Source organism: Melopsittacus undulatus, chromosome 9 (assembly GCF_012275295.1).
Source record: "Melopsittacus undulatus isolate bMelUnd1 chromosome 9, bMelUnd1.mat.Z, whole genome shotgun sequence".
Lineage (NCBI taxonomy): Eukaryota > Metazoa > Chordata > Aves > Psittaciformes > Psittaculidae > Melopsittacus > Melopsittacus undulatus.
The window spans coordinates 10114958-10138762 of NC_047535.1; the positions used below are offsets into that span (position 1 = coordinate 10114958).

The 23805-nt window shown below is 42.3% G+C and overlaps 2 protein-coding genes across 2 annotated transcripts in view; one reads left to right on the plus strand and one right to left on the minus strand.

The window, feature by feature from the left end:
* On the minus strand, positions 1-13776 carry WHAMM (WASP homolog associated with actin, golgi membranes and microtubules). Its single transcript, XM_034066198.1, has 11 exons — positions 13177-13776; positions 10722-10895; positions 9629-9779; positions 8956-9125; positions 8101-8266; positions 6937-7124; positions 5417-5503; positions 5245-5340; positions 4571-4875; positions 4287-4486; positions 1-1521 (listed from the first exon to the last, which is right to left on the minus strand). Exons 1-11 carry the CDS (start codon positions 13714-13716, stop codon positions 1235-1237), a joined length of 2364 nt encoding a protein of 787 aa, XP_033922089.1. The 5' UTR covers positions 13717-13776; the 3' UTR covers positions 1-1234.
* The window catches only part of FSD2 (fibronectin type III and SPRY domain containing 2), a 21360-nt gene continuing 11143 nt past the window's right edge, over positions 13589-23805 (plus strand). The window contains exons 1-6 of the mRNA XM_005148724.4: positions 13589-13777; positions 18843-19627; positions 19708-19803; positions 20768-21001; positions 22281-22303; positions 23176-23297. Of these exons, the coding sequence (XP_005148781.2) occupies positions 18884-19627; positions 19708-19803; positions 20768-21001; positions 22281-22303; positions 23176-23297 (1219 nt within the window). The 5' untranslated portion in view covers positions 13589-13777; positions 18843-18883. The remainder of the gene's footprint in view (positions 13778-18842; positions 19628-19707; positions 19804-20767; positions 21002-22280; positions 22304-23175; positions 23298-23805) is intronic.

Below are 23805 nucleotides of genomic sequence, written 5' to 3' on the forward strand. Positions count from 1 at the left end.
ATTAAACAGATTTGCTATTCTATAGTAAAACAGGGAATTAAAGCACTGGATTTGCAATTTTGTTACCAAATTACAATTCATAAATATTTGAGAAAATAAGGGCATTTACATAAACCATTAGTGAGAAAGCACAGTTGCTGTGTAGCTGCCACTTGCTATCAAAACCCAGAATACCACGGGCTAAGTGCTTAGTTCACAGCTGCATCCTAAAATGACAGCACACTGAATCCACTCCTTCCATCAGGATATATGTTTATTAAGGGTCAGTATGAACTCCAAAAGAAACTGAATCTTTCTTTATCACTATCCACCCAGAAACAGTCTCTAAATTGAACGTAGGTGAATTTTTAAATAGTCAGGTCACAGGCACAATGCACATCCCTGACATTTATAAGGCTATCAGGTAATTTAAATTCATGAGAGTACAAATTCATGTATTGATGTGCGCAGTGGAGAAATGCAGCTCTGGGCTACAGGGCTAGATCCCAGAAAATATTATACACAATATTTTGTCTCTTTCCTGCCAACGGTTCCTTCTAGATGTAGAAAAAACATCTAGCATTTAAAAATATTCTGTATTTAAATGTCCAGCTAGAAAGTAAACTGTTCAGTAATTACTACAATAGTTTCAAACTTCATACTAATTTTCCTATTCAGCATTATCAAGCCCATTCATGAACACACTCTTTATAACAAAATGATAAATTGACTATCCATGGATTATTTGGGAGTGAGCTGTATTAGACAAACAAAATGTTAAAGAATTTTCTGGACAATGGAGGTAGGAATACGAGGTTCCAGATTATGTAAAGTTTTCTGATCTGCCTCTGTCACCACAGATTTGGTTCTGCTTCCATCTGACAAAGTAGACTTTAAGTTATCACTCTTCAAACTTTGTTGTAATGGCATTACCTATTGTGCGGTAACAATGTACATTTCAATCCAACATTTCAGCTGATCGTCAGATAGCTGAAGTGAAAACCCTACACGGTTGAGCCAGAAATATCTATTAATGCAAGCACAATTTGGAGTACGATTTCTCATGCAAAAGTAAGAATCTGCAGGTCCTATAGAAATTCAATAGGATTCTTTTACTTTACTAGACATTTTGGACTATGAAAAGAGCACTCACACAACCACACTGTTCTTCCATTTTGAAAGAGACAGTCTTCTACAATGTGCAAAATGAGACACACACTCTGTTCCAGTCACTAAGTCTATCTCACTGAACTGGCTAGCTGTCCCATTCTCCATTATACTGATCATTGTTCTCTTCTTCTTCAGAATCAGCAGACACTTTCTTAATTCTCTGGATGGCTGCCTTAATGCTTCTCTCAAAATCATTAGGGGGTCCTTTACTGACATCTTTCTCAGTATGTCGATTCACTTTTCTCAGTTTAACTCCCTGCCTTATAGCAGAGAGGATGTTGTCCTTCACAGAGGCATACGGATCAGACTGTTCCACTTTGCGAAGATGAACTTCACCGCGTTTTAGAGAAGCCAAAACCTCATCCATGGAACCTGCAACAGATAAATTTATTATTACCAGAAAAAAACAGGACAACCACACTTAGAGGTATAAAACCCTACCCAAGTATTCAGGGTTCTTCCTCTTGGTCTTTGCTACAGACAGGAAAAATAGTCTGTTCTGGCACAGACACTTTCAAGCTTCTGCAAGACCAGGCTCTGGAACTGCTTCTAAAAAGCAGTTAAAGCTTTTATATCTTGAATTGAGAATCCAATGCCTCTTTAACATTATACAAGGTTGTGCTCTAAGGAAGAAATTATACACAAAGGAGGATGCTTCTTTTTCATTACAACTTTATGGGCTTTCAAAAAAAATTCACTGCACCAAAAAGTCTCTTGTATTCTGCATTAGAAACGATCTCCCATTCCTCCTAGCTTGCTCAGATGCCTGCTGGGACTGTCAATTGCATTTCTGCTCAGCCAAGAGAAAAATGAAAAGATTTGAGTAGAAGGGCTTGAAACTGCACCACTGAAGTCAGTGGGAGCCAGATCAGACCCTTAGCAGGCAGCCAGGCAGCTCTTTTCTGTATAGACTTAAAATATAATTCCCATTTTGCAACACGATTTAAATCTCAGGCGTATGTTTCTGAACTTCAGACCACAAAGGACACCATACAGAGAGAGCTTCCACTAGTTCTCTTTATACATGCTGTAATTTGCATTTTATTCCTTCTGTTAGACTCTTTGTTGCTAGCTTCAGACTGTTGGACAGGGAAGCAAGTTTCCCAGGACAGCAGTCGTCTCCTACAGTCACAGGTCCAGACCATCTGTGGCTCACAGCTGGAAATATTCTTGCAATGCACACAGTACCTAAGATTATGTGATTAACATCAAGCAGTTGAAACGTAATATTCTGCTAAATCTTGTGGTACCTTCAGAGTCCAAAATGCCAGAAAAGATCAAGCAAAGATTCACCAGGCCTTCAAGTAAGAAAGTCTTAAGTCCATTGATCAAACGGGCTGCCTGGTAAAAGACTAGCTAAACTAACAAATTATAAGAGAGACTCCCCTTGGAAAGTATGTTAACTCATTACATACAGTATTTTCAACACCAGAATGTTAAACTCTTCTGGCTTTTCATGTACAAAGACACGAGTAGTTCATGTGTAACTAAAACCAACCCACTTACGAAGCTGTTTCAGTGTTTTAGCAATTACTATTACAGCAATTAACAAGCTGGTTTTCTTTATGAAATAGGTGTGAACAACCAAGCAGATCTGTCCAATAAAGGCTTCAATAAACTAAAAGGGATTTTTCTTATCCAAAAATAATGAAAGGACATCAACATTAGGCTGTGAATGGTCGTAAATATTAGCTTAGTAGCTAGTATTTATTTATGTAGCAAGGCTGTTCCAGCAGCAATCAGATTACTCTCGTGTATAACTCCTGTTGCTAATCAAAGCTTCCTCAGAGTGTCCGTGGTAGAGTTATTCCACAGACCTCTCAGACTGAAGTCCTCACACTGGTCCACAATAGTTCCTCCTGGAAACTTGACTGTGTCTCAGCCCTTGAACTGCCTGTACTTCCAGGTCATACTGAAAGGGCTGAACTTTCCTTGGTATTTCTGCCTGTGGATTGCCTCTTAACTGAGAGGATACAAAGACTGCTTAGACTAATCATAAAACATCCGAACAGGAAAAGGAATGTACCACATTTAAAGACATGCTTCATTCTAGCAAAAGCTCCACTGAAAAATGACAATAAAAAATTGCTGCCTTCCAACTCAGATCAATCTCCCTGACATAGTCAAAATATCTGCTTGCTTTAGAGATAAAAATAAGCCTGTTCGGATGTAACCAGTGCGGTCTTGGGAGGCTGCTGAGCTCTAATCTCATTCAAACTACTGTTTCAGTTGCTGAGTTCAGCCTCCACTTACACCTGCATGATCTTGCTAACAAAGCAGAGGTGTAACAGAATTTTTGCCCTGGGGATGTTAGTATGTCAAAGCTATCCATCTGCCCTTCAAATTCTGGTTGACTTCTGCATTAATTCTCTTAAGAAACCTCCATCTAGAAACCACACAAATTGTAAGTGGACACAGTCTGTGCATACCTTACAACATAAACAGCCCAACTGCTAGCTCTGTAGTACATAAATTAAGAACATTCAGGTGTAGCCTTAGTACAACTACCAATTTGCCTACAGTGATCTTCTGACTGGGCAGGTGATTAATCCTCAATCAGAATACCACCTTCAGTTCACAAGTTGTAAAACCGTGGCAAGAACAAGCCTGAAATTAAAAGTTGCTTCTCACCAAACAACATTAATGAACCCCCTCTCCTTGGGATTTCTTCTGACACCTTCCAACCTCTTACAGCAATGGGATTTTCAGTGTCATGAGAAATGCAAGTCCTGAACCAAGTACCAAAACCAAGTCCACAGAACAAGTACTGCTGTGATTAAGTATGGCTTAAACTAACTTGTAAGGCCGTACTTAATACAGGATTACAGCAGAGATTCAGAAGTCCTAAAATACTGACCCATTTGACAGCAGTGCCCCAAAAAATGCTCCAGTCACGCTCTGAGTATCAGGACCCTGTGAAGTGTATCACGCAGGATACAGAAATCATTGTTATTCATTTAATATCCTGAGTTATAGTCAGTGTTACTGTACATGGTTTCTTAAGACTCAGTTTTCCAAGAGCTTCATTCTCTTAAGCAAGACTGCACACTACTCCTGTCCAGAGCCAGAGGGAAGGAGAACAGAAAAATACAGGAAATGCGATAAAAAAATAAAGACACCAGGGTGAGCCTTCTTACCTATGCAATCATTTATAGACCTTCCAGATGAGTCATCCTGTCTGTGCAGTGCACTGGGGTTATTGGAGCTGAGAGGAAGTGGCTTATCCTCTGTTGCTGATGGTGTCTTTAACTGAAGAGGTGGGGGGGGAGGAGGGGGAAGATGGGGTTGGAAAGGTAAGGGAGGAGGTGGGGGAGGTAGGGGAGGTGGGGGAGGAGGGAGTTCAAGAGGTAAGAGGGCAGGTGGGGGAGGAGGGAGTTCAAGAGGTAAGAGGGGAGGTGGGGGAGAAGGAGGCAAAGGAGGAGGGGATGGAGGAGGTGGTGGTGATGAGGATGGAGAGTCCATCAATCCCTCACTGTGCTTCTGCTCCTCTGTGTCACCACAAGTAACAAGAATCTGGACAGGGGTATCTGCTGGGGTATTTTGTTGCAAAGCTTTTGATTCCTGGGCTTCTACTAGCAGTATACTCTTTGGCTGCTCTAGAGCTGCCCTTGCTCTCAACAAAGGTGGAGGGGACCGTACTGCAACCTGTTGAGTGATGCTTTGTGGCAACTTGGGACTGAGAGGCAGAGGACGAGATGTTTTCAGAACAACATGAGCTGGACGCTTCTGTAAAACAAATTATAAGGCAGGAGGTCACATCTCCATTGGACTGGCCAAAACATCAACCCCTAAAAGAGGCAAAAAGCCACAGAGTACAGACCTGTAACATTCACCTACTGAGGCAGAAAATTCAACCCTGAACAAATTTAAATGAATATCAATGTATTTCTTTCAAAGCCATTTCCTCATGTTCTTTGTAACAGGTTCTGCAACTGGAAACTTTGTCGTTAGTGGATTTAACCCTCTTGACACATTACATGCAACCCTATTTTGGGCTATCCAAACAGTTGTCTCTGATTTGGACCATGACCTATAGCTACTTTCTGTTGTCATGTTTTGACACCATTTAGGACTACTGTAGTTTACAGCACTTACCTCCCTGAATGCTTTCAGCCTCTCCAGTGTTTTCTGACGTTCCTGGCTTATCCATGCTTTTTTCTTTTTCTCCTCTTCTTTTTGCTTGTCTCTCTTCTGCATTAAAACACGAGTATTAGTGTGTGAAAACATGCAACTACCGGGTTCTCGAAGACTGCTATTCAGTACTCACTATCTGTATGCTGTGATGCTGCTGGAAGCGTTTTTTGCTCTCTTCTGCCTGTTGCAATCTCTGCTGATGGTTTATTTCACATTGATCCTGGTAGAACACAAGAATTCATGCAACCCTTGGTTAGCTCACTTTTATTGTGCATCATCTATGCCATTAACTCCTGTGTGCAAGCCACTGAACAGTGACTAAGGCTGAGTATTTGGCTCTGCCAATGATGGCTAAGCTCAACTAATGGCAGATGTGAGACCCTGAAAGTGAAGTCTGTGGGACTCCTTCATGACTAAAGCCAGTGGAATTTTTTGCTCTCCTTATCAGTGATAGAGTTACTCATACTGCAGAGGAAACATACCCAGATCTGAACCAATCCCTCTGTCTTACACTTAGGCTAAAAACAAGAGAAAAAGGTGGTGTTGGGGGGAAAGGCAGAAACAAGGTCTGAAGAAATTTCACCCAGGTACCAGCTGGAGTGAAGAGGTGCAAAGACATGAAGAAGGCAGCAAGAGGGAAGTTAGCAGGCCATTACAAAAATGCAAGGCTACTTTCACAAGTACAAAAGCCAGGGAAGCAGAAGCAAAGGTCTGAGAAGCACAAGGAATGCCTAGCAGGGGCTCCTTCTGTTAGTAAGAAGTGCCACAGAGAAGCTGCAGGTTTCAGTACCTTCTCTGGGAGTCGCTAGTTGTCACTGTACAGAGGGCAATTATCCACATGGCTAGGCAAGCATTTGCAAATCATGTGGTATTTGGCTTCAGTGTTATGTAACCAAGAGACAGCAATTAAGTGAATGAAAACAGAAGCAAAGGAAGTGTCTGCTGAGGAAGCAGTTGCAAGCAAGAGACAATGATGGCTCACAAAACATTTCCAGTGTCATTCCCATTTTGTCCAGGCTAGTGATGAGTAAAAGGCCTGACAGATGGGAGCTAAACTCTGCTCTCTACCCCAGCAGGACTGTGCAGGTGTAAGGTAAGCTCAGCTCACTGGGAAGGTTAAGACTCAACTGTGATCTCACTTGTGTCTTCCTCATGTTCTACTCTGAATGGGAAACAATGGAAAAAACTGCCACTTACGCAGAATGAAGAGGTTGGATAGAGAATTACAGAAGTTAAATGTTCCCCTCTCTCCAATTCAAAGGTAAAGTATCTCTGTGTGAGCTGTTCTGTCACTGCAGCTTCCTTCCTTGCAGGACAGGTTTCCTCCTCCTGTACTGCAGCTGCTTTGTAAAGGCTGCCAGGGCAAAGCTCCAGCTGACTACAGCAGGGCTCTGGTGAGGTTTAGGTGATAAGGGAACCCCTCCTGGGTCACCCCCATGAAAGGTTGTGCTGTCTTAAGCTAGAGAGGTACCTGCACCACACAGTGGAGTGTAAAGCTGACTTAAAATCATACGGCCCCTCTCTCTGAACGCCTTGGCACTGAATCACTTTGTATGCTCCACCCAAAGTTTCCCTAGCTGCTTGCTGTCCATCCCTTGTGAGTCAAGATATCAGCTAAAAAAAAAAAATGCACATCTCCAGGACTGCATTTACTTTTTTGTTCCTGAGGTAGGCTCTCCTCGCACAGACAGTCCCACGCTTTGTCTCCAACTGCTTAGTCTTCTGCCTCAGCATCATCATTTCTGACAAGTTAGCGTAATGTTGTCCCATTGTCTGTTCAATGACCTTGAGCTCCTCAGGATTTTCACATGTATCATAGTAAACAACTTCATCCTGTTTCTCTAAAAAGGCATTTGGCATTTTTTTAAAAACTCCCAAATTGCCACAGTTATTTAAACATTTAAAGAGCTAATGACATTTTAAAAGCCACTGAAGGCAGTGAATTAGTTATTAGAACATGTAATGCTCCAGAGCCAAGCTTGGTCTTTCAAAGTCCTACACAAACATGTCATGTTACTCACAGGGGTGCTTTGCAGAATCAAATCTATGCTGTTAGCATTTGTTGTTATTTAGCTTCCTCTTTCAAATGTCTCTCTGTGCTTTAACTCCTCCTTTCAACAACTAGAGTTTTCCTGGAAATTGAAGACTGTTCTGATGAACACTGGGTGACTTATTTTACTATTTACCAGGTTGTAATTATGCAACAAGCAGGAGCAATGTTTACATCACAGTGTACACAGTAACAGAGAACTCATAAGCACCAATAAACATAAACAAGACTGGTGCCTAATTTGATCATAAACATGTTACAAAGAGACACTGAAACAGGAATATAGGAGTACTCAAGTATCATCTAGCTATAATCACCTATTTCTGTCATTGCAGGATGTAATCTTGTAATTTTTACATGTTAAATTATAACAGATTTGTGATGCATTTCAGGACCCATTTCAGCAGGTCATGATATCCAAAGTTTCTATGCATAGGCATTGTAACTATGAGAGCAGTTAAGTTCTGTCAATAAGTTATTCCATATGCTGGACCAGTGCATGCACATATCACAGTTGCAGTCAGTATTAATGAACAGTGTAGTTTGTTTTTTTTTTTAACTTATATTATCAAATTAGTGTCCAATTAGTCAGATGACAAAATATCAGATGGTGCCATGTCATCACTGGTTCCCAGTGATGCTTTCTACTATTGAGACCTGAGCAATGACAATAAACCAGTTTTGTTTTTTTTTTGTTAAATGAAAACAAAGCAGGCTACATCACTCCTGTGTTTTGAATATGTGCTTAGATATTTGTTTCTTCTTACCTTGAATCTGTCTCCTTAAAGTGTCCGTCTGTACAATAAGCAGCATCTCTTCATGTTTCAATATTTCAAGCTGTACATTATATAATTCCAGCTGCACTTCATAATACTGTACTTCCAGCTCCTCCACTACAGTTAAGTTCTCTTCTTGTTCACTGAGGTTCTCCATCTGTGTTTATAGAAAATAAAAAGCATTAATAACAAAACACACAACATGAAATATGCATGGATGCACAAGTACCTGCACAGAACCTGGCCTAACTGACAGCTACTTACTATGATTTGGTATGGAAACTGCGGAACGTTAGAAATGGCTTGGAGCAGAAACTCATGAGGAGCAGAAAGTCTTATTTACCTAAACTGTAATTTTATCTTAACTCTACCAGGAAAGACTTCACTATAATCCATACAAGCAATACTGCTCTTGAAAACAATCATATATGGTACAGTACACTACTCTTGAAAAATACATATCAGGTCTTCTTAGCAGCAGTTAGATGCCATCAAATCAAGAACATCAGAAGATTAAAACTAAATATCTTTATTTTGCAGTGTTGTCTGAAAATAATATCTAGTCCTTGTCTCCCTAAAACTAACAATTTTAAAGGTTAGTATCACAAATACTAACATCACACTTGAACTGTAAAAGTGTATCTTAACTTCTGCTCAGTGTCCCGCACATGCAGGAGCAATTTTAAAAGAAACTGCAGACATGCATTTTTCCACAACTTAAAGCCATGTTGAAAAGCTAAACCATTTCACAAAGACTTTGAAAGTTTACATCCATAACCACTTCGGTAGATTTTGACCAGCCCTTCACACAACAGTGACAGAAAAGACAGCTTTGCAAGGTCTTACGTTTTTCTGAATGCCAGCTTTCTTGTGTTTCAGGCACAACTCTCTAGCCCTCAGATGCTGAAGAGTTTCTTTAGCTAACATACATTTCAGGTTTTCTAGTCGTGGCAAAGCTGATGCCCAGGTGGCTTTACCAAATCTTTCTTGATCTTGTTCCATCTGTTTGTGCATTCCTGCAGATTAAAACATTGCAGTATTATGAGAAATGCGGTCTACCAATATCCCTTGTGTCTATAGCTACAGTACTTTAAAACGCTGATGCAATTAAACAATTTCTGAAGGTTCTTTAGAAATTTAAAGACTAAAAGGTTATATTTATTTTATATATGTAAGTAAAATACTTGACTATACCATGGCAACATGCCTTAACGGTTACACAGCAATTCACTCCTTGAGGCCTGCATATCAAGCATTAGAAGCGTACATGGTTTTTGTTCAGAGCCTTGCAGCCATAAGTCTCAGGCCTTGATAATATTTGTATGCAAGTCAAATGCAAGTTGCAAATGAAACTGGTTATAAGATATGAATCTTAAGTGAATAAAATGCTTCTTTCTTAAGCTGGACACCTATCCTAACCTCGGGGTCTGCAGAGAGACATCAACAAATGTGGTAAGAAGAGCTCTCAGTCCCTCAAGTTAAGTATTTACAGAACTTTTGTGTAAATCACTCAAATTACCTGTCAGAGCCTTTGAAGTTTCCTTGAAGTAGTTCACAGTGATATCTTGAATGGAGCACACAGCATTCTCAGCTCGCTTAGTCCATACTTCAGCATCTTTCTGCAAAGCTTCTACTCTTCTAGGCCCCAAATTATCATACTGCAAAGATTTCTGCAACGAGACAAAATTCCGAGTAACCACCCAGTAGTGCAGCCTGCAGAGACTTTTCAAGCAAGGCAGAGCATAGCAGCAAACACGACCTCTTCCTCATCTGTCACAGAGCAAATCACTACTCATGTCTATAGTATTACTTTGTTCCTCATTCTCTAGGCTAACTCAGAACCTTTGCTCACCAATCATGCCTTCACCCTAAAATCTGGATTAACTTACTTCCTAAAATTTTTTTAAACTATCCCTTAAAAATCATGTCCAACACAAGTATTTTTAGGTGTTACTAAAAGTAACTCAAACCCACTCTTCTATGTACAATGTTCTTTTCTATTTTCCCCCATGTGTTGACAGCACATTGCCCTGCCAGGTTCTTCAGGGCAGCTCTTTCACCCAGGAAGGGATATAGAAAAGAAATGTAAGAGAGTATTTTCAAATTCACAAAGTGCACATGAACCTAAATACCCCCCTTTTTTTTTAAATACAGAAACAAACTTTGTTTAACCCCTTCCAATTTTCAGTTTAATTTTTAGTATGGGATACTGGATATTTTATCTTGAGATTTAGACTTTCAGCATCCAGGAACCTCTGCATTCTCAGTGCCACAACAAAGGCTACTTAAATCTCTGTAAATTCAGCCTACCAGAGAAAAAAACCCCGAGAGCTGGAGCTTGGGGATTCCTTTAGTTCCTCAAAACAGAGGTAAGGGGGGCACAGGTGGGAAGACAGCTGCAGTTCTATTCAAGCCACTACAATGGACTCTGAAAATGTTTCTGCCTTGACTCAGAATTTCTCAGTCACTTTTGATGGCTCGCCAGGGGAAAAAAAAGGTAGGTACAGACAGAAGTACAGAATGTTAAGTCTTAATTTGAGTCTAAACTGCTCCAAAAGCAGCTGATGCCCTACTATGTAACTTTGCCTTTGGCTCTGTAATGGCAGACCTACCAGGATTTCCAGTTTGTACAGTGTCGCCAGCTCTCGCATATCTCTGAAGGGCTGCAGTAAATACTGGTAGAATTGTGTTGCCATGGTGACCAAATCCTGATAAGCTTCGTCTTCTTCTTCATAAACCTTCATCAAAGCGACCATTGTGTCAGCACTTTTATGCTGCTGAAGAATCTAACAGGATAAAAGGTAAATCAGTCTCAGCTGCTTTGTGTGCTGATTGCTGACAAGCTCTGGTGGAAAGGCCCTACCGTTTGTCATTCAATGAGCAGGGAAGACTTCCCTCTGCACAGGAGCTATACACCAGGCATTCAGCAGCCAACCCTAGCTGGAAATCTCTTTTAATATCTCACTGTTAAAGGCACCAACTGCTGCACATTGCACTGGGAGACTGCAAGGAATAACATGCCTAGGGCTTCTACCACAGAAATTCTAATAGCTGTGTGCAGATGACTTTGTTGCTGCTTTCTATGAATGTGAATGGGAAACTGGGGAAATCTGTGTACTAGAAAGACAAGGAAAGTATTCTTAAACTAACTCTTGCATTGCTTCCACAATTAGTAAATGCCTGATACTAGGAAATTAATTTCTGGATCCAGAATTGCTGACTTTGGGCACAGAAAAAAAATCAAACTGCCATTTAAAACAAGAATTCAGAAACTGATTTCTATTCCTGATATAACCTGCAGTTAAATTCCTTAAATGCAGTTAAACAAATGGATAATTTAGAATAGGTTATTCTAATCTCAGTTGTAGTGACACTATACTTTGTAACTTGTAATTCTTCCATGGAAGAACTACCTTCCTGATACACTCGTCCTTATTTAAGGTATTTATTTGCTTCTATGACAAAACACAGAGCTGAAAACTTCCCTCAACTGCATTTGTTTATTGGCACCAACTGAAGTGTCAAAGATTTCCTGACAGCAGCTAGCAGAGACCATGGTGTGCTCTATCTGCCAGGACAGAATGAGCCAGCTGAGAGAACACCACTAAATTCCACTGAGAAACACAGGCCTTCTTGGAAGGCTGTGCTCACAGCTCTGTAAGGAGGGAAGAGAAGAGGGGGTATGCTCCAATACTTAAGGCTAGTTTAGCACTGAACGAGGTAGGGTTTATGTCTTGAATGCTGCATAACTTGGTCTAGACTGCAATTAATTTGTGTCACTGTTAGGCCTGCAAGGGCCATGAACTGTTACAATCAGTTACAGACACAATAGCTTTTGTATACAAGAGGGTGCATAAAGTTCATTTAAGCCAAAGTTGTGGTTTTAAACTGTCTTTCTGAAACAGTAATGTTGTTACAGCTGTGAAATACTGAAGTGAACTAGGAAACAGAAGGCTAAAGCCAACTGTCTTAACTTTTCTCCAAAGGATGATCATTTTCATAAAATACCTTTTAGCTTACTTTGCCATGAAGTAGACTGCAAAGATACTCCAAGAAACTAAAGCAGCCACACACTGCTGAGCTTAAAGTACTTGTAAGCGCTTGTTTTAACATACCAGTGTCCTAATTGCAAGCATGTTACTAGCTACCATCTTTTAAACCTGTGCTTAACCACAACAGGGAAAAAAAATGCAGGAACATATCTACAGCAAGCAGCAGCTTATGGCAGTAAAGGGAGAAAGGACAGACAGCATTTGATCCTACAATCATTAGGCCAGAATTTGACACTTAAACACAATTTCTCTGACTACAAAACATCTGTTTGGCATAGGTCAATGGCTAAGTTTGTTTTAATAAAAACCTGAGAATCCCCAAGTTAAAGACATTACTGCAAACAGGCAGTGCAAGACCTTCACAGGTTTGAAGATGAGAGCACGATTGTACTCTCCTTTTCAGTTTCCATCCCACCCATTGCACAACATTGCTGGATATTTTTAGCAAAGTGGTTTTTGCAGGAGCACATGCAGATTAAGTGCCCCAATGTCTTATACAGGTTGCCCAACACTGCTGGCTTATTCCCCACTTAATAAAGCAACACTCAAAGACTGATGACACTCAGTACCTGAGAAAATTGACTTGGTTCCCAAACAATAAAAAAGTGTTGGTGTTAGCACTAATGTGAACACTGGGCACTACTATAAGGAAGACAACATTAGTGACTTAGTCACCCTTGCTCACATCACCCAAGCGTGTGACCTGAGTGACTGCAGCTCTTGCAGCAGAGGCTGCCAGCCTCACACATGCAACTCCCAGGTGAGGTGCTAAAACTGAGCTGCACGTGCGAGCTGTCCTGCAACACAAAGCAGTCTATGTGGACCTACACCAAGGGGAAACTCGTCTCTTCCTGCAGCAGAGCAGGGGGTTGCCCTGTAGCACCCGCAGCCCGCTGTGCTCCCTCGCCGAGAGCAGGCCCACGCCGGAAGTGTCCGCTGGCCTGGCTGCGGGGCCTGCCAAGGCCACTGCCCCACTCAGACCTCTCCACCCTCCGCCCAGCCCCAGGGCCCGTACCCGCCTCAGGGCCTCCTTGGCCCGGGCCAGGTGGCCGCGCAGGGCCTTCGCGTGGAGCTCGTGGAGACTCTCGAAATACTCATCGTCGCGGTGGCGGTCGGCGGCGAAGAGGGTGTCCAGTACCACACGGCCGCCGCAGAGCTCCAAGGCCCAACCCAGATAGAGCTCCAGCTCCCGGCACAGCTCCTGCACCTCAGCCTCGCTCGGCACCGTGCCGCCGGGAAACAGAACAGCCCAGAGCCCGCCGGTGGCGACGCCGGGCAGTGTGGACGGCAGCGCGGGGAATGCGTGTTCCAGGCGCGGACAGACGGCTGAGAGCTGCTGGTGGATGCCGCGCAGGGCCGACGCCGAGAAGAGACCGGCCCAGCTCTGCGGCTCCTGAGCCGCCGCCTCCGCCCGGCCGTGGCAGGTCACGGCGAAAGCGCCCTCCACGCCGTTCCAGGCCACGAGGAAGCGGAGCCGCGGCGGCGGCTGGGGCTCGCTGAAGGCGGTGTCCCGCACGGCCACCCAGCCCTCCAGGCTGTCGGGTTGCGGCTCCATGATGGCGGACCCGCGGAACGAAACAGAAACTGACAGACCTTAAAGGCACAGCGAGCACACGGTGAGTGAGCGGGCCCCTCATGAGACGTCGCGGCAACTCGCGGGCCCATTGGCGGACGTCGCCCCGAGAGGAGGGACCAAGGCGTGGTCGGGGCGGTCCGGCTCACATGGCTGCCACAGAAATAAACACTAGAGGGGGGGTGTGGCGTGTGCAATGAGTGTGGAAAGCCCCCAGGTGTGCGAGAACCGGTGATTTTTGTGAAATAAGTGGTTGTTTCCGTGGCTAGCGGCGTACCGGCGCATAGGCACACACAGCCCTGCGGGAAGCAGCACGGGCGTTATCTCACGGGGTCCCCACCGCCATTTCAGTGCACCCCAGGGCCTGAGCCCTTGGCTACACTGGCTAAGGGAAAGCCGTGTCCCAGCAGTTTTTCTCCCAGCCATCATTCCCTGGAATTCCAGGCTAAATTTCATAACTTGTGCCCTTCTCTGAGCCCAATGAATGCTTGCACACCTTCCCCACCCTTTGAAATAGGGGTGGTGGGTGGCCTCAGACTGCTAGTATATGCGAGTTTAACCACAGCTGACTAGACAAGCACAAAGTAGCTATCAGTGGAAACGCAAAAGAAAACAGCAAAGAGCAGATCTCTGTCTTTTGTATTACTCCAAAGTTTCACCACAGCCAGGTAGGTTTTGTTACTCAGAAGTTATTAACAGAAATGTTTTCACTAAAGTTGCTGTGAAACTTATTTGAGGACCTGAATGTTGATGACCTTCAGCTGAACAATCGGTATGTGTACAATCAATACAAATGTTGATGGAGAAGCACAGCTGACTTCACTGTCCAAGCAGATTTCTTCTCTAGGCAAAAGCCAATTACTGACTTTTAGCAGGATTTGGATTATTTTCCTCCCTTTCTCAAGAACTTCTTCCACTGTATCACCCTGCACGATAATGTCATCAATGTATTGCAGGTGTTCTGGAGCTTGCTCCTGTTCCAGTGCAGTCTGGATCAGTCCATGGCAGATGGTAGGGCTGTGTTTTTGACTTTCAGCCTTGGAACAATGCTGATAACACCGAGTGGTCCATCTATCAAATTTATTTCTCTTCAATTCAGAGACAAGGATGTCACATGGAACAGTGTCAAATACTTTGCACAAGTCCAGGTAGATGACATCTACTGCTCTATGCCTGTCCGTCATATTTGAAAAATCATGGCAGTCAGGTGAAGCTCCTGACAACTGGAAAAAGGGAAATATAACCCCCATTTTCAAGAAGGGGAAAATGGATGACCTGGGGAATTACAGACCAGTCAGTCTCACCTCTGTGCCTGGCAAAATCTTGGAGCAGATTCTCCTTGAAGGCATGCTAAGGCACATGAAAAACAACAAGGTGCTTGGTGACAGCCAGCGTGGCTTCACTAAGGGGAAATCCTGCCTGAACAATTTGGTGGCTTACTATGATGTGGATATGGAACTGATGGACAGGGGAGAGCATGAATGCAGTCCCCCACTACCACAAGCCATGTCCACAAACCACCTTGCAGTTAAATGGTGCTTGTCCTAAGTCAACTAAGTCCTAAGGTGGTCATACCTACTATACCACCACTTCATGGGCCTCTGAGGGGAGTGGAGAGCAAAGGTGTTTTCACAAAACACGTATCTCTTATCCAGACTTTGTGTGCAAGGCTGAATTAAATTCATAGTAAAAATGTTATATTCTAGCCACTGGAAGCAAAGCTGACATTACTAATTTTTCAGTAAATGAAGGCCTGCAAGATAGCGCAGCTTAACAGCATAAGGTCAAAAATGAGCTCTCAATTGAAAAAGTAATAAAGTCTGTCTGGCAGCATAAATGTTAACATTTCAGCAAAGGCTACCTCATTTCTGTGAAAACATTTCTGCTTTGATCCCACAACTGATGGAGGCACTGTCAGCACTAATGAGATCGTGACTACATGGGTAATTAACTTGTATTCTCTTAGCAAAACAGCAAACAATTGCGCTGCTAGAAATGTGAGGGAATGACACCAAGTGTAATTGGAAAAAAAGAGGGAAAAGCAGAGCTGTGTCAAGATCCAATGGATGTTTCCCCTTGTGCTGCCCTGAGCTCAAGATGTATATAATGCAATGTTCTCAGACATACTTAAAATGCTCTTGTCAGCAAGGCTGGCTCAGTAGCATGTTCACAAGCAAAAGGTTATGTAGGCTGGACAGCTGGGGGTTTGAGCAGATAGATACATAAAGCTCAAGTGCTACAGTAATCATAATAATCAGTGGTAATGTACAGTCTGCTTTTTATCAGGTGAACTGCTGCTGAGCGCACACTGAAAGGATATGTTTATGGGAACACCCACCCTAGCTGGGCCATTGTCCACGTTATTCACTATAATAGTTTTCCAGAGGTCTAGCATACACCTACACGGTGGGATGTATGCGCATGTATATTTATGCAACACTACGATTTCAGATTTCTTCTAAATTCTGGATTTTAATATTTTTTCTAGACTCTGATCTTGATTAGCAGAGTAAAGCTTTTGCTAATTTAACAGAGAAAATAACTTTGCCATCAATCATTTGCAAAGAACAGAACAGGTATTTCCATTTAATTGTGCAGCAATGCTGTAAGTGTGCATCCAGCCATTTAAGTCAGTTTGTGCAGGAAGCATGTTTCATGTATCCCACACACAACACTCCGCATAACACCACAGCTTTGGAAACCACACCTAAAGTCAATGACTGCACTCTACAGGGTTTATTAATACCACCTCAGAAAGTGAGAGGGTGCTCTGGCCTTAGCAAGAGCTCTCTATAATTGTTCCAAGTACTTCAGGTCCAGGAATCAATGTTCAGAGCCTTTTCTCAGTGTATGACATTCATCCTGGTGACACTCAAGTAGCACGCTGCTGAAGGACAGCTGGAGCACATCTATATTTGTTCCATTGCTCATTGCTGGCATGTCCCTATCTGAGCAAAGAGGCGGTCTAGGGTTACAGCAATGTCTTCCAACTGCAGTCATATGAAAGTGGCAGCAAATTGATTTCATGTGAATTAATTTTTACTAGGGGAAATAAATGTGAAGTTTGATGCCATCTGAGCTGTCAGAAGAATTTATGATGTCTTAAGATAGAAGGCAAGTTTTTAGGTAGTAGCATTCTTTATTATATATTTTTGATAACTGATGGTTACTGACTTGAACATTCTTCACTGTAATTGTATCTGTGCCTGTAAACTGAGCAATCATCTGAAAATCTTATTTAGGCAGCAGGGTTCCAGACAAGCTTAATTATGCTGATTTTAATTTATGTAATTTGATTTCATTTTAGTGGGAAAATACTTGTTAATTTACTTCTCTAGTTAGTAGTAGCTTCTAAAGCAAGCCTTATTGTAATAATTATGGAGAAAAAAGTATTCACGGGGGCCAGAGAACATTTCCTGGTATGTGTCAAGACATTTTCTCTGTTTAATATGTTAGAATTTGCATGATTTATTTATGCCTTTAGCATAAATACTATTTCTGCCTAACTTCAGTGGTTTTGTCTATAGTAAGATATTGCTAGCTGTAGAATCCACACCCATGTTTGCAGTGCCAGAAGACAAATGGAGGACTTCTGTGTGTGTTTTCTTACCGATCGGTAGGCTGGATGGTATTCAGCCATTGGTATGAAACCAGAGAGTGGGAAGTTTCTTAGCGTTTTTCACCAGTTTGAGAAGATGCTTTCTAATAAGTCACCAACTGTGTTAACTTTGTTAGCTAAGTAATCCTAGCTAAGTAATCAGGAATATTGGTAACATACTGATGAAATTATTTTGATAGCAAGTACTCAGAACTACAAAGACCATAAAAGGTAGATTGAAAGCAAAGCTTATGTAAAAGCTTCTGCAGAAGCTCTGATAACCTTGATTTCTGGCTGACCTTTTGGATTTTTTTTTCTGTGAGAAAGTGGTTTTAAAGCTTTCATATACTTCACTTAACTAGGACTAGATGTAACTAGAGATACATTAATATTCAGCTGAAATCTTGCCATGAACTCTTTTGCCTATAGTAGTAGCCTGCTGATGAAATTGACCCGACTAGTTCTGTGGTATGATTTTGTTTGTGCTGGTGAACAGTGGAGGGCTGCAGACACTTCACAGCTCTGACTGAGAACTGCCTCTGTACTCATATTGTTTCATGTGCTGTTGTTAATATAGGTTGGGTGGAAAGCATGGGGTTGGGGAGTCAGCATTAAAATTGCCTTGAACCTTTAATGTTCATGCATGTGCATTTACTTTATCATATACCTTTGCATTTTGCATCCATGTGCTTTTCACACCTCCCACATTGCACAAAATGGACAAAGTGTGCAAGCTCCAGGTCAGAACAGACTTCTCTCAGTTCAGGAGTCAATGACTCACCTTGCTTCCGTGTTACTGTATGCTTTATCATGGAGATCATCACTGATCTTTTTTCTGAGCTTCATAAAATGTTAAAACATATTTTCACAGCACCTGAGAACCCCCACAGGACAGTATTTTTCCTTGTTTTATAGAAAGGACCCAAGACCTGGACTGATAGTAATGTTAAAAGAAACCTCAGGTTTCAATATCAAGAATGGCAACTTGAAAGATCCAGAACAGGATTTTTCAGTACATTTCCTGGTGTGTTATGTGGCATCAGTGGTCACAAGAGAGGATCCTACAGTATTGCCTAACTAATGGTTCAGAAAGAGTGCTTGAGAGCAGCTGAAGGGTGGGCAGACTTCAAACCAAGCCATCTCCAATTGTACAGAACAACGCTAAATACACTTGAAGCACAGTTGCACTGTTGAGCCAAGAACAGGAGTACCCCACAGTCTGGAAATCAGACATCAGGGTCACAGATGAGCCACTCAGAAAACACAGGATGCATGCTAGGGAGAGCTCTCTGCTGTGCTTTGCATGGAGGTGAGAAAAAACAAGCTACCTGTGGCTTCCCTTCAGAAGCTTCACTTAGTAAGTAAAGCTGCCGGCCAAAGTCTTTCCCATGTCTACCTCCAGGCCCTGAGCAGTCCTCAGCCAAACCTATTCCATCCATATATTTTCAAGCAAAAGATCTCATGCTTAATATCTGAGTATGTAGATAAGGATCTTTCTTATCTTTAACAGGATTGAGACTTGTCATCTCACAAGCCTCACTAAGGATACCAATGTCATCCAGATCTGGCAGCAGAAGAGGGTATGAAACTAGTGACCAGTTGACTGGTCATTCAGCAGCCCCAGCAGTCCCAGAGTCTAGTGAGATTGAGGCTGGAGGCTTGATATTTTATCACATGGATCTGTATGGCTCAAAGGAGAGGTTTGATATCTTTCCTGAAGAGCTGTCTGGTCAAGGAGAAAGATCTCTGGGAGATACGAGAAGGGAATCTGCACTGAGTAGTGAAAAAATTCAGCATTCACAAGAAGCTGGATATGACTTGGAAAAGGAGGTTGCAGAATTGGCTAAGATGTATGGACTCGATGAGGATAGAGAAAAAGAGCTTGAGCTTCTTGGAGGACATCCAGAGATGGTGGAGAGCAGATGGCCATCTGCTCGCACAGAAAAAGCAAAATCACAAGGCTCTGTGTATAATGCATCAAAAAGCAGCTCTTCAGTGAAAGATCAAAGTCGAAGCACAAAGCAACGGGGACTTCCTGGTGAGACTTCTCAAGATGAAGATGAGAGCAAAGCCAGAGCAGAAGACAATGCCGAGAGCCCCATGCGGTCCGGAGAGGGGCTCAGCAGCAGTGGCATTTCAGATGAGTGGAACAGTCAGGCTGTCAGTGAGGAGGAGGAATCAGGGGATGTTTTTTGTTCTACTTGCAAGATACCAATCCGAGCTTTTGACAAACTCTTTGGTGAGCACAAGGATCACGAGGTGACTAAGCTCCCCAATGCCATGGAAAGCGAAAAGGTAAGAGTAATACAAGTGTCCTGCAGTGCCTCTGTAACAGTATTCAGACATACTAAGAATCAGACTGGGTGTTTTGGTAGGAGGAGATTCATAAAAACATGTGCAAGTTGGAGGAGCAGATTGCTCAGATGGAAAACTTTGCCAGTCACTTGGAGGAAATCTTCATCACTGTAGAGGTAAGTCATATTTTCTCGAGCTAACAGTGGTACTGGGTTTAAAAACGTTTTGACAGTCATAGTGTTAACTTGTTAATGAGTTGAGTAGTTAAAGTAACAGAGCATAGAGTTATCTTGGGACTGAGGTACTTAAGAAAATTCATCCTAATTACTTTTTTGACTGGGCTGATGAAACCATATTTAGCATTTGCACAGACACTTGTGTTCAGAAATAAAGAGACCCCTGCTCAGGTTAACTTAACTTTAAATGGCCAAGGACCTGTGATCCAGCTAGTCCATCCACAGCCTACCAGTTGCATTCACTTAGTTTCATTTACAGATGCCAGGTATAGGCAAATCCTTGGAGCACCTGCACTGATCTACAACATGTCAGGGGTTGTGCTCCTGCTCAGGTGATGTCAGCTTGGCACCAGGGGAAAGGTCCCAGCTGGCAGCAAGTCAAACAAGCAGTAACTCAAGGCACCTACTGTCTTTTCTCTGCCACATGTGGCACAGGACATTGGTGTCCGAGCAGTAGGCAGCTGCTGGCAATAAAGCTTTGCCTGCTCCTTAAATCTTTCTTCCTAATGCTTTCTCCAGCAGCATTAGTTTCTCAACTCCCCCAGTGAGAATCCATGGATCTCTCATGGAAGGATGTGTTTGACTGTGTTGGTGGAAATACTTGGGAGATATGGCAAGGGTATATCTGTGGTTGTGCTCCCTTGGGCTTAGGTTGAAGACAGTTGCCTTGCATCATTTTTTTAATTATCTTTTCTGATGCTGTTATGCTTGGAACCAAATCCAAAACTCTCTTGTGCCTCAGTGGGGGGTGAATGATTAGAATAAACCCCTAAAAATGCAAATTAGTCAAATTACAGCTTCTGTGCACTGGCATTGCCTTCCTGACAAAGAGGATTTTAGGCAGACCTGAGTAAGTTTTTTCTCAGGCCTGACACCAATGAACAAATCCCCAAATGCCTTTCAGGAAAACTTTGGGAGGCAGGAGGAGAACTTTGAGGTGCATTACAACGATGCAGTGCAAGTGCTTGCTCAGAAGTATGAAGAACAGTTGGAAGCACTGGGGGAAGAAAAGAGGCAGAAGCTGGAAGCATTATATGGGCAGCTGGTCAGTTGTGGGGAACATCTTGACACCTGCAAGGAGCTGACAGACAGAACCCAGGAGCTTTACCTGGAAAACGACAAAGCCAATTTTATGAAGGTAAAGAACTTTAACTGGCAAGGCTAATTGCTAATTGCTCTTTGCTGCTTGCAAGTAGTCCCCGGCTGCAAAGACACAAGTGGCTTTACTGCTAAAGAGCATTTGTGGTGCCTGATCCATGGTGCTGTCATTGCTCCAGGTGCTTGGTATGACGGCGTTGACTTGGGGCAACACAATGAGGCCAAAATGCAGAAGTAGCAGCAGAAGTTTGTAATGTGGATGCTCAATGATTTGTGAGTCTCACTGGGGTTCAGAGAGAAGATATCTCACTAAAATGCTTATCTCAGGATACTCTGGAGGCATTTAGCGTTCATTGCCTCCTGCAGGCTCAGCTCTCTTGCTCTATTCTAGGCTCACAGCAGGCAGGCTGGTGCAACCACTTTAGAAGATGTTTCTTTTTCTTGCTCATTTTGTTGGAAAGTTCAGTTGAACAGGAGGCTTTAAACTAAACACATACAGAGCTCCTGCAGCGTGATGGGTGAATCTCACTGTTGAGGGGGTTCAAGAAGTTATTTTCCTTTAGCAGGTAGAAAAATAATTGGGAAAAAAAAAAAGAATTTACACTGGTGATGAGTGATTGCTCTAATGTGAGCTGTCCTGTGACTCAGGTGGGTGGGAGTTTTTCTGTAGCACAGCCACAATAACTTCTGAACCAGACAGTAAAATCAGTCTTCTACCACCTCCAGTCTGCTCTAGCAGATCAGCTTGCTGTGTCACTCCATCCTGCTGAGTTCTTCATAGGAGCTGACTTTTCCCATTCCTCTGCATCTTTGGAATAACCTTTTCTCCTTATTTTCTCCTTAACTCATAAACAGTTTAACATCACCCCTAGGAACCATTATTCCCCAAGAAGTGAATAGCTCTTGGTGATGCACTCTCAGCTGCTTAGGTTTCTCCAGGGATCTGTCTTCCAGTAACAGTCACTGCTCAGATGCAGATAACTAAATTCTTTTCCCCAGCTCTTGGTTCTGTTTGTGAAGGGTCTATTGGCACTTTGGACAACTGAGGAAGGATACAGCCCAGATGGGTAGACACTGATCACTACCTGATACTGCACGTTATCTTACTGTAAGTTCAGCCAAGGTCTGTCCATGAAAATGGACATTTAGGCACAGCTTTGTTCTCAGAGCTGGGTGAGAGCCAGTTGGTTCACTCTGAGGGTAGCATTTGGGAAAATTCATGTGAGACACAGCAACATCATGATGTCGTCTAACTCTGGACTAATGCAAGAAATGTATCTTTTCTATCTTTAACACATTCTCTCTCTTTTTTTCTACAGGCAGCAATAACCATGGTTGACAGGTAGTATCACAGTCTGGGTTTTTATGTCACATTTCTTCCTGCTAATGGGACCTGTTATTGGAGACACTTGCATGTTCTGGACTCTGTTCAGGCACACAAATGTTACTTAAGCTACTAGAGCTATTGAAGTCTTTAGTAGTTCTGGTTTAAACTGCAGCAGGAAAAGTTGCTTTAGGATGTTTAACACTCAAAAATAGTTTTGAGCTGATTTGAAACAAAAAAACAAAAAACAAAACCCAAAAGGAGAGTTAGGGCATGAATAAACCACTGTTCTTAGCTTAGTCATGAAGAACTAATTTCAGTGGCTGCAATTGCTAAAGATCTTGAAAGAAATGCTCTGGATACAAATCTGACTAAAACTGAGCTCCCTAAATAGATTAGTAACAGGTTTATTTACGCATTAATATAGAGGGATAGAAAGTCAAGCTGTGCAAGTTCAAAACAGATACTGGAAGATCTTGGAGCAATTGGAAGAAGTCTTAAGCACACTAAATCAAGTGAAAAAATATAGAATTAAATTGACTTTCATCATTTATGAAAACACAGAGAAAAGATAGCCCTTTGTTTCAAATTTACAACACCTCAAATCGAGAGATCCTGAATTAATAATGGTGGTGTAAATTCAAAATAATGAAAGTCATGGAGCTAATGACTTGCTTCCCATAGAGGGGTGCTGGGGAAGTTTCACTTATCTGCTTGGTGGGAGCACAAAGACCATGGGAGACTGAGCTTTGTACAACTATGACAACATGATTTTAAGGAAATAGCAGTTAATATAGAGTTTGCTGTTCTTCTCCTCTTACCAATAGGCATCATAGAAGGGTATCTCCAACCCTACATATTAGACATATATTTTTCCCTTATAATTGCAGGCTAGAAGAATTTTTAAAAAAAGAAGTGGATTTAGAGCTTTCAACAGTGCCAGACTTTGAGGAGCGGGTCATAGATGTCTCTGAAGTTGAGCAACTAATGAACTCCATTAATATTATTCCAGGTACTCTTCCAGCTGGTCATTATTTCAGGCCTATTTACATTTAATTAAGAATATGTGTTAAACAGAATACCATTACTTATTTGAAAAGAGAACTGCAAAAGCTGAATTAGCATCTGTTTTTCCCTCCAAATTTGTTTATATAGAGAGAGACACTGGAATCTATTTTTGGATTCCCCACTCCCCCCAGTTTGTTTTCAACATAAAATTACCAAAACTGCCAAGTTTGCCCTTCCATGCTTTTGCTGGATGATTTCCTAGAAGACTCACAAAGACTACCACCTTCTGTGGAGGAGTGTTGAGGCATGCTTTGTTGCCGATAACTTCTCTTAACTTGTAGCTGCTTGAACAAAGTGTAGGACACCAGAAGGCTTTAAATAACCTGCACAGCTTCTCTAGATAGCCAGATTTCAGTGACTTCTTCCTCTGCTATTTAGCAAACATTTTTCCTATTATCCACAGGAAACAGAGCAAAATCCAAACATATTTCTAATAGCTAAAAAATAAAAAT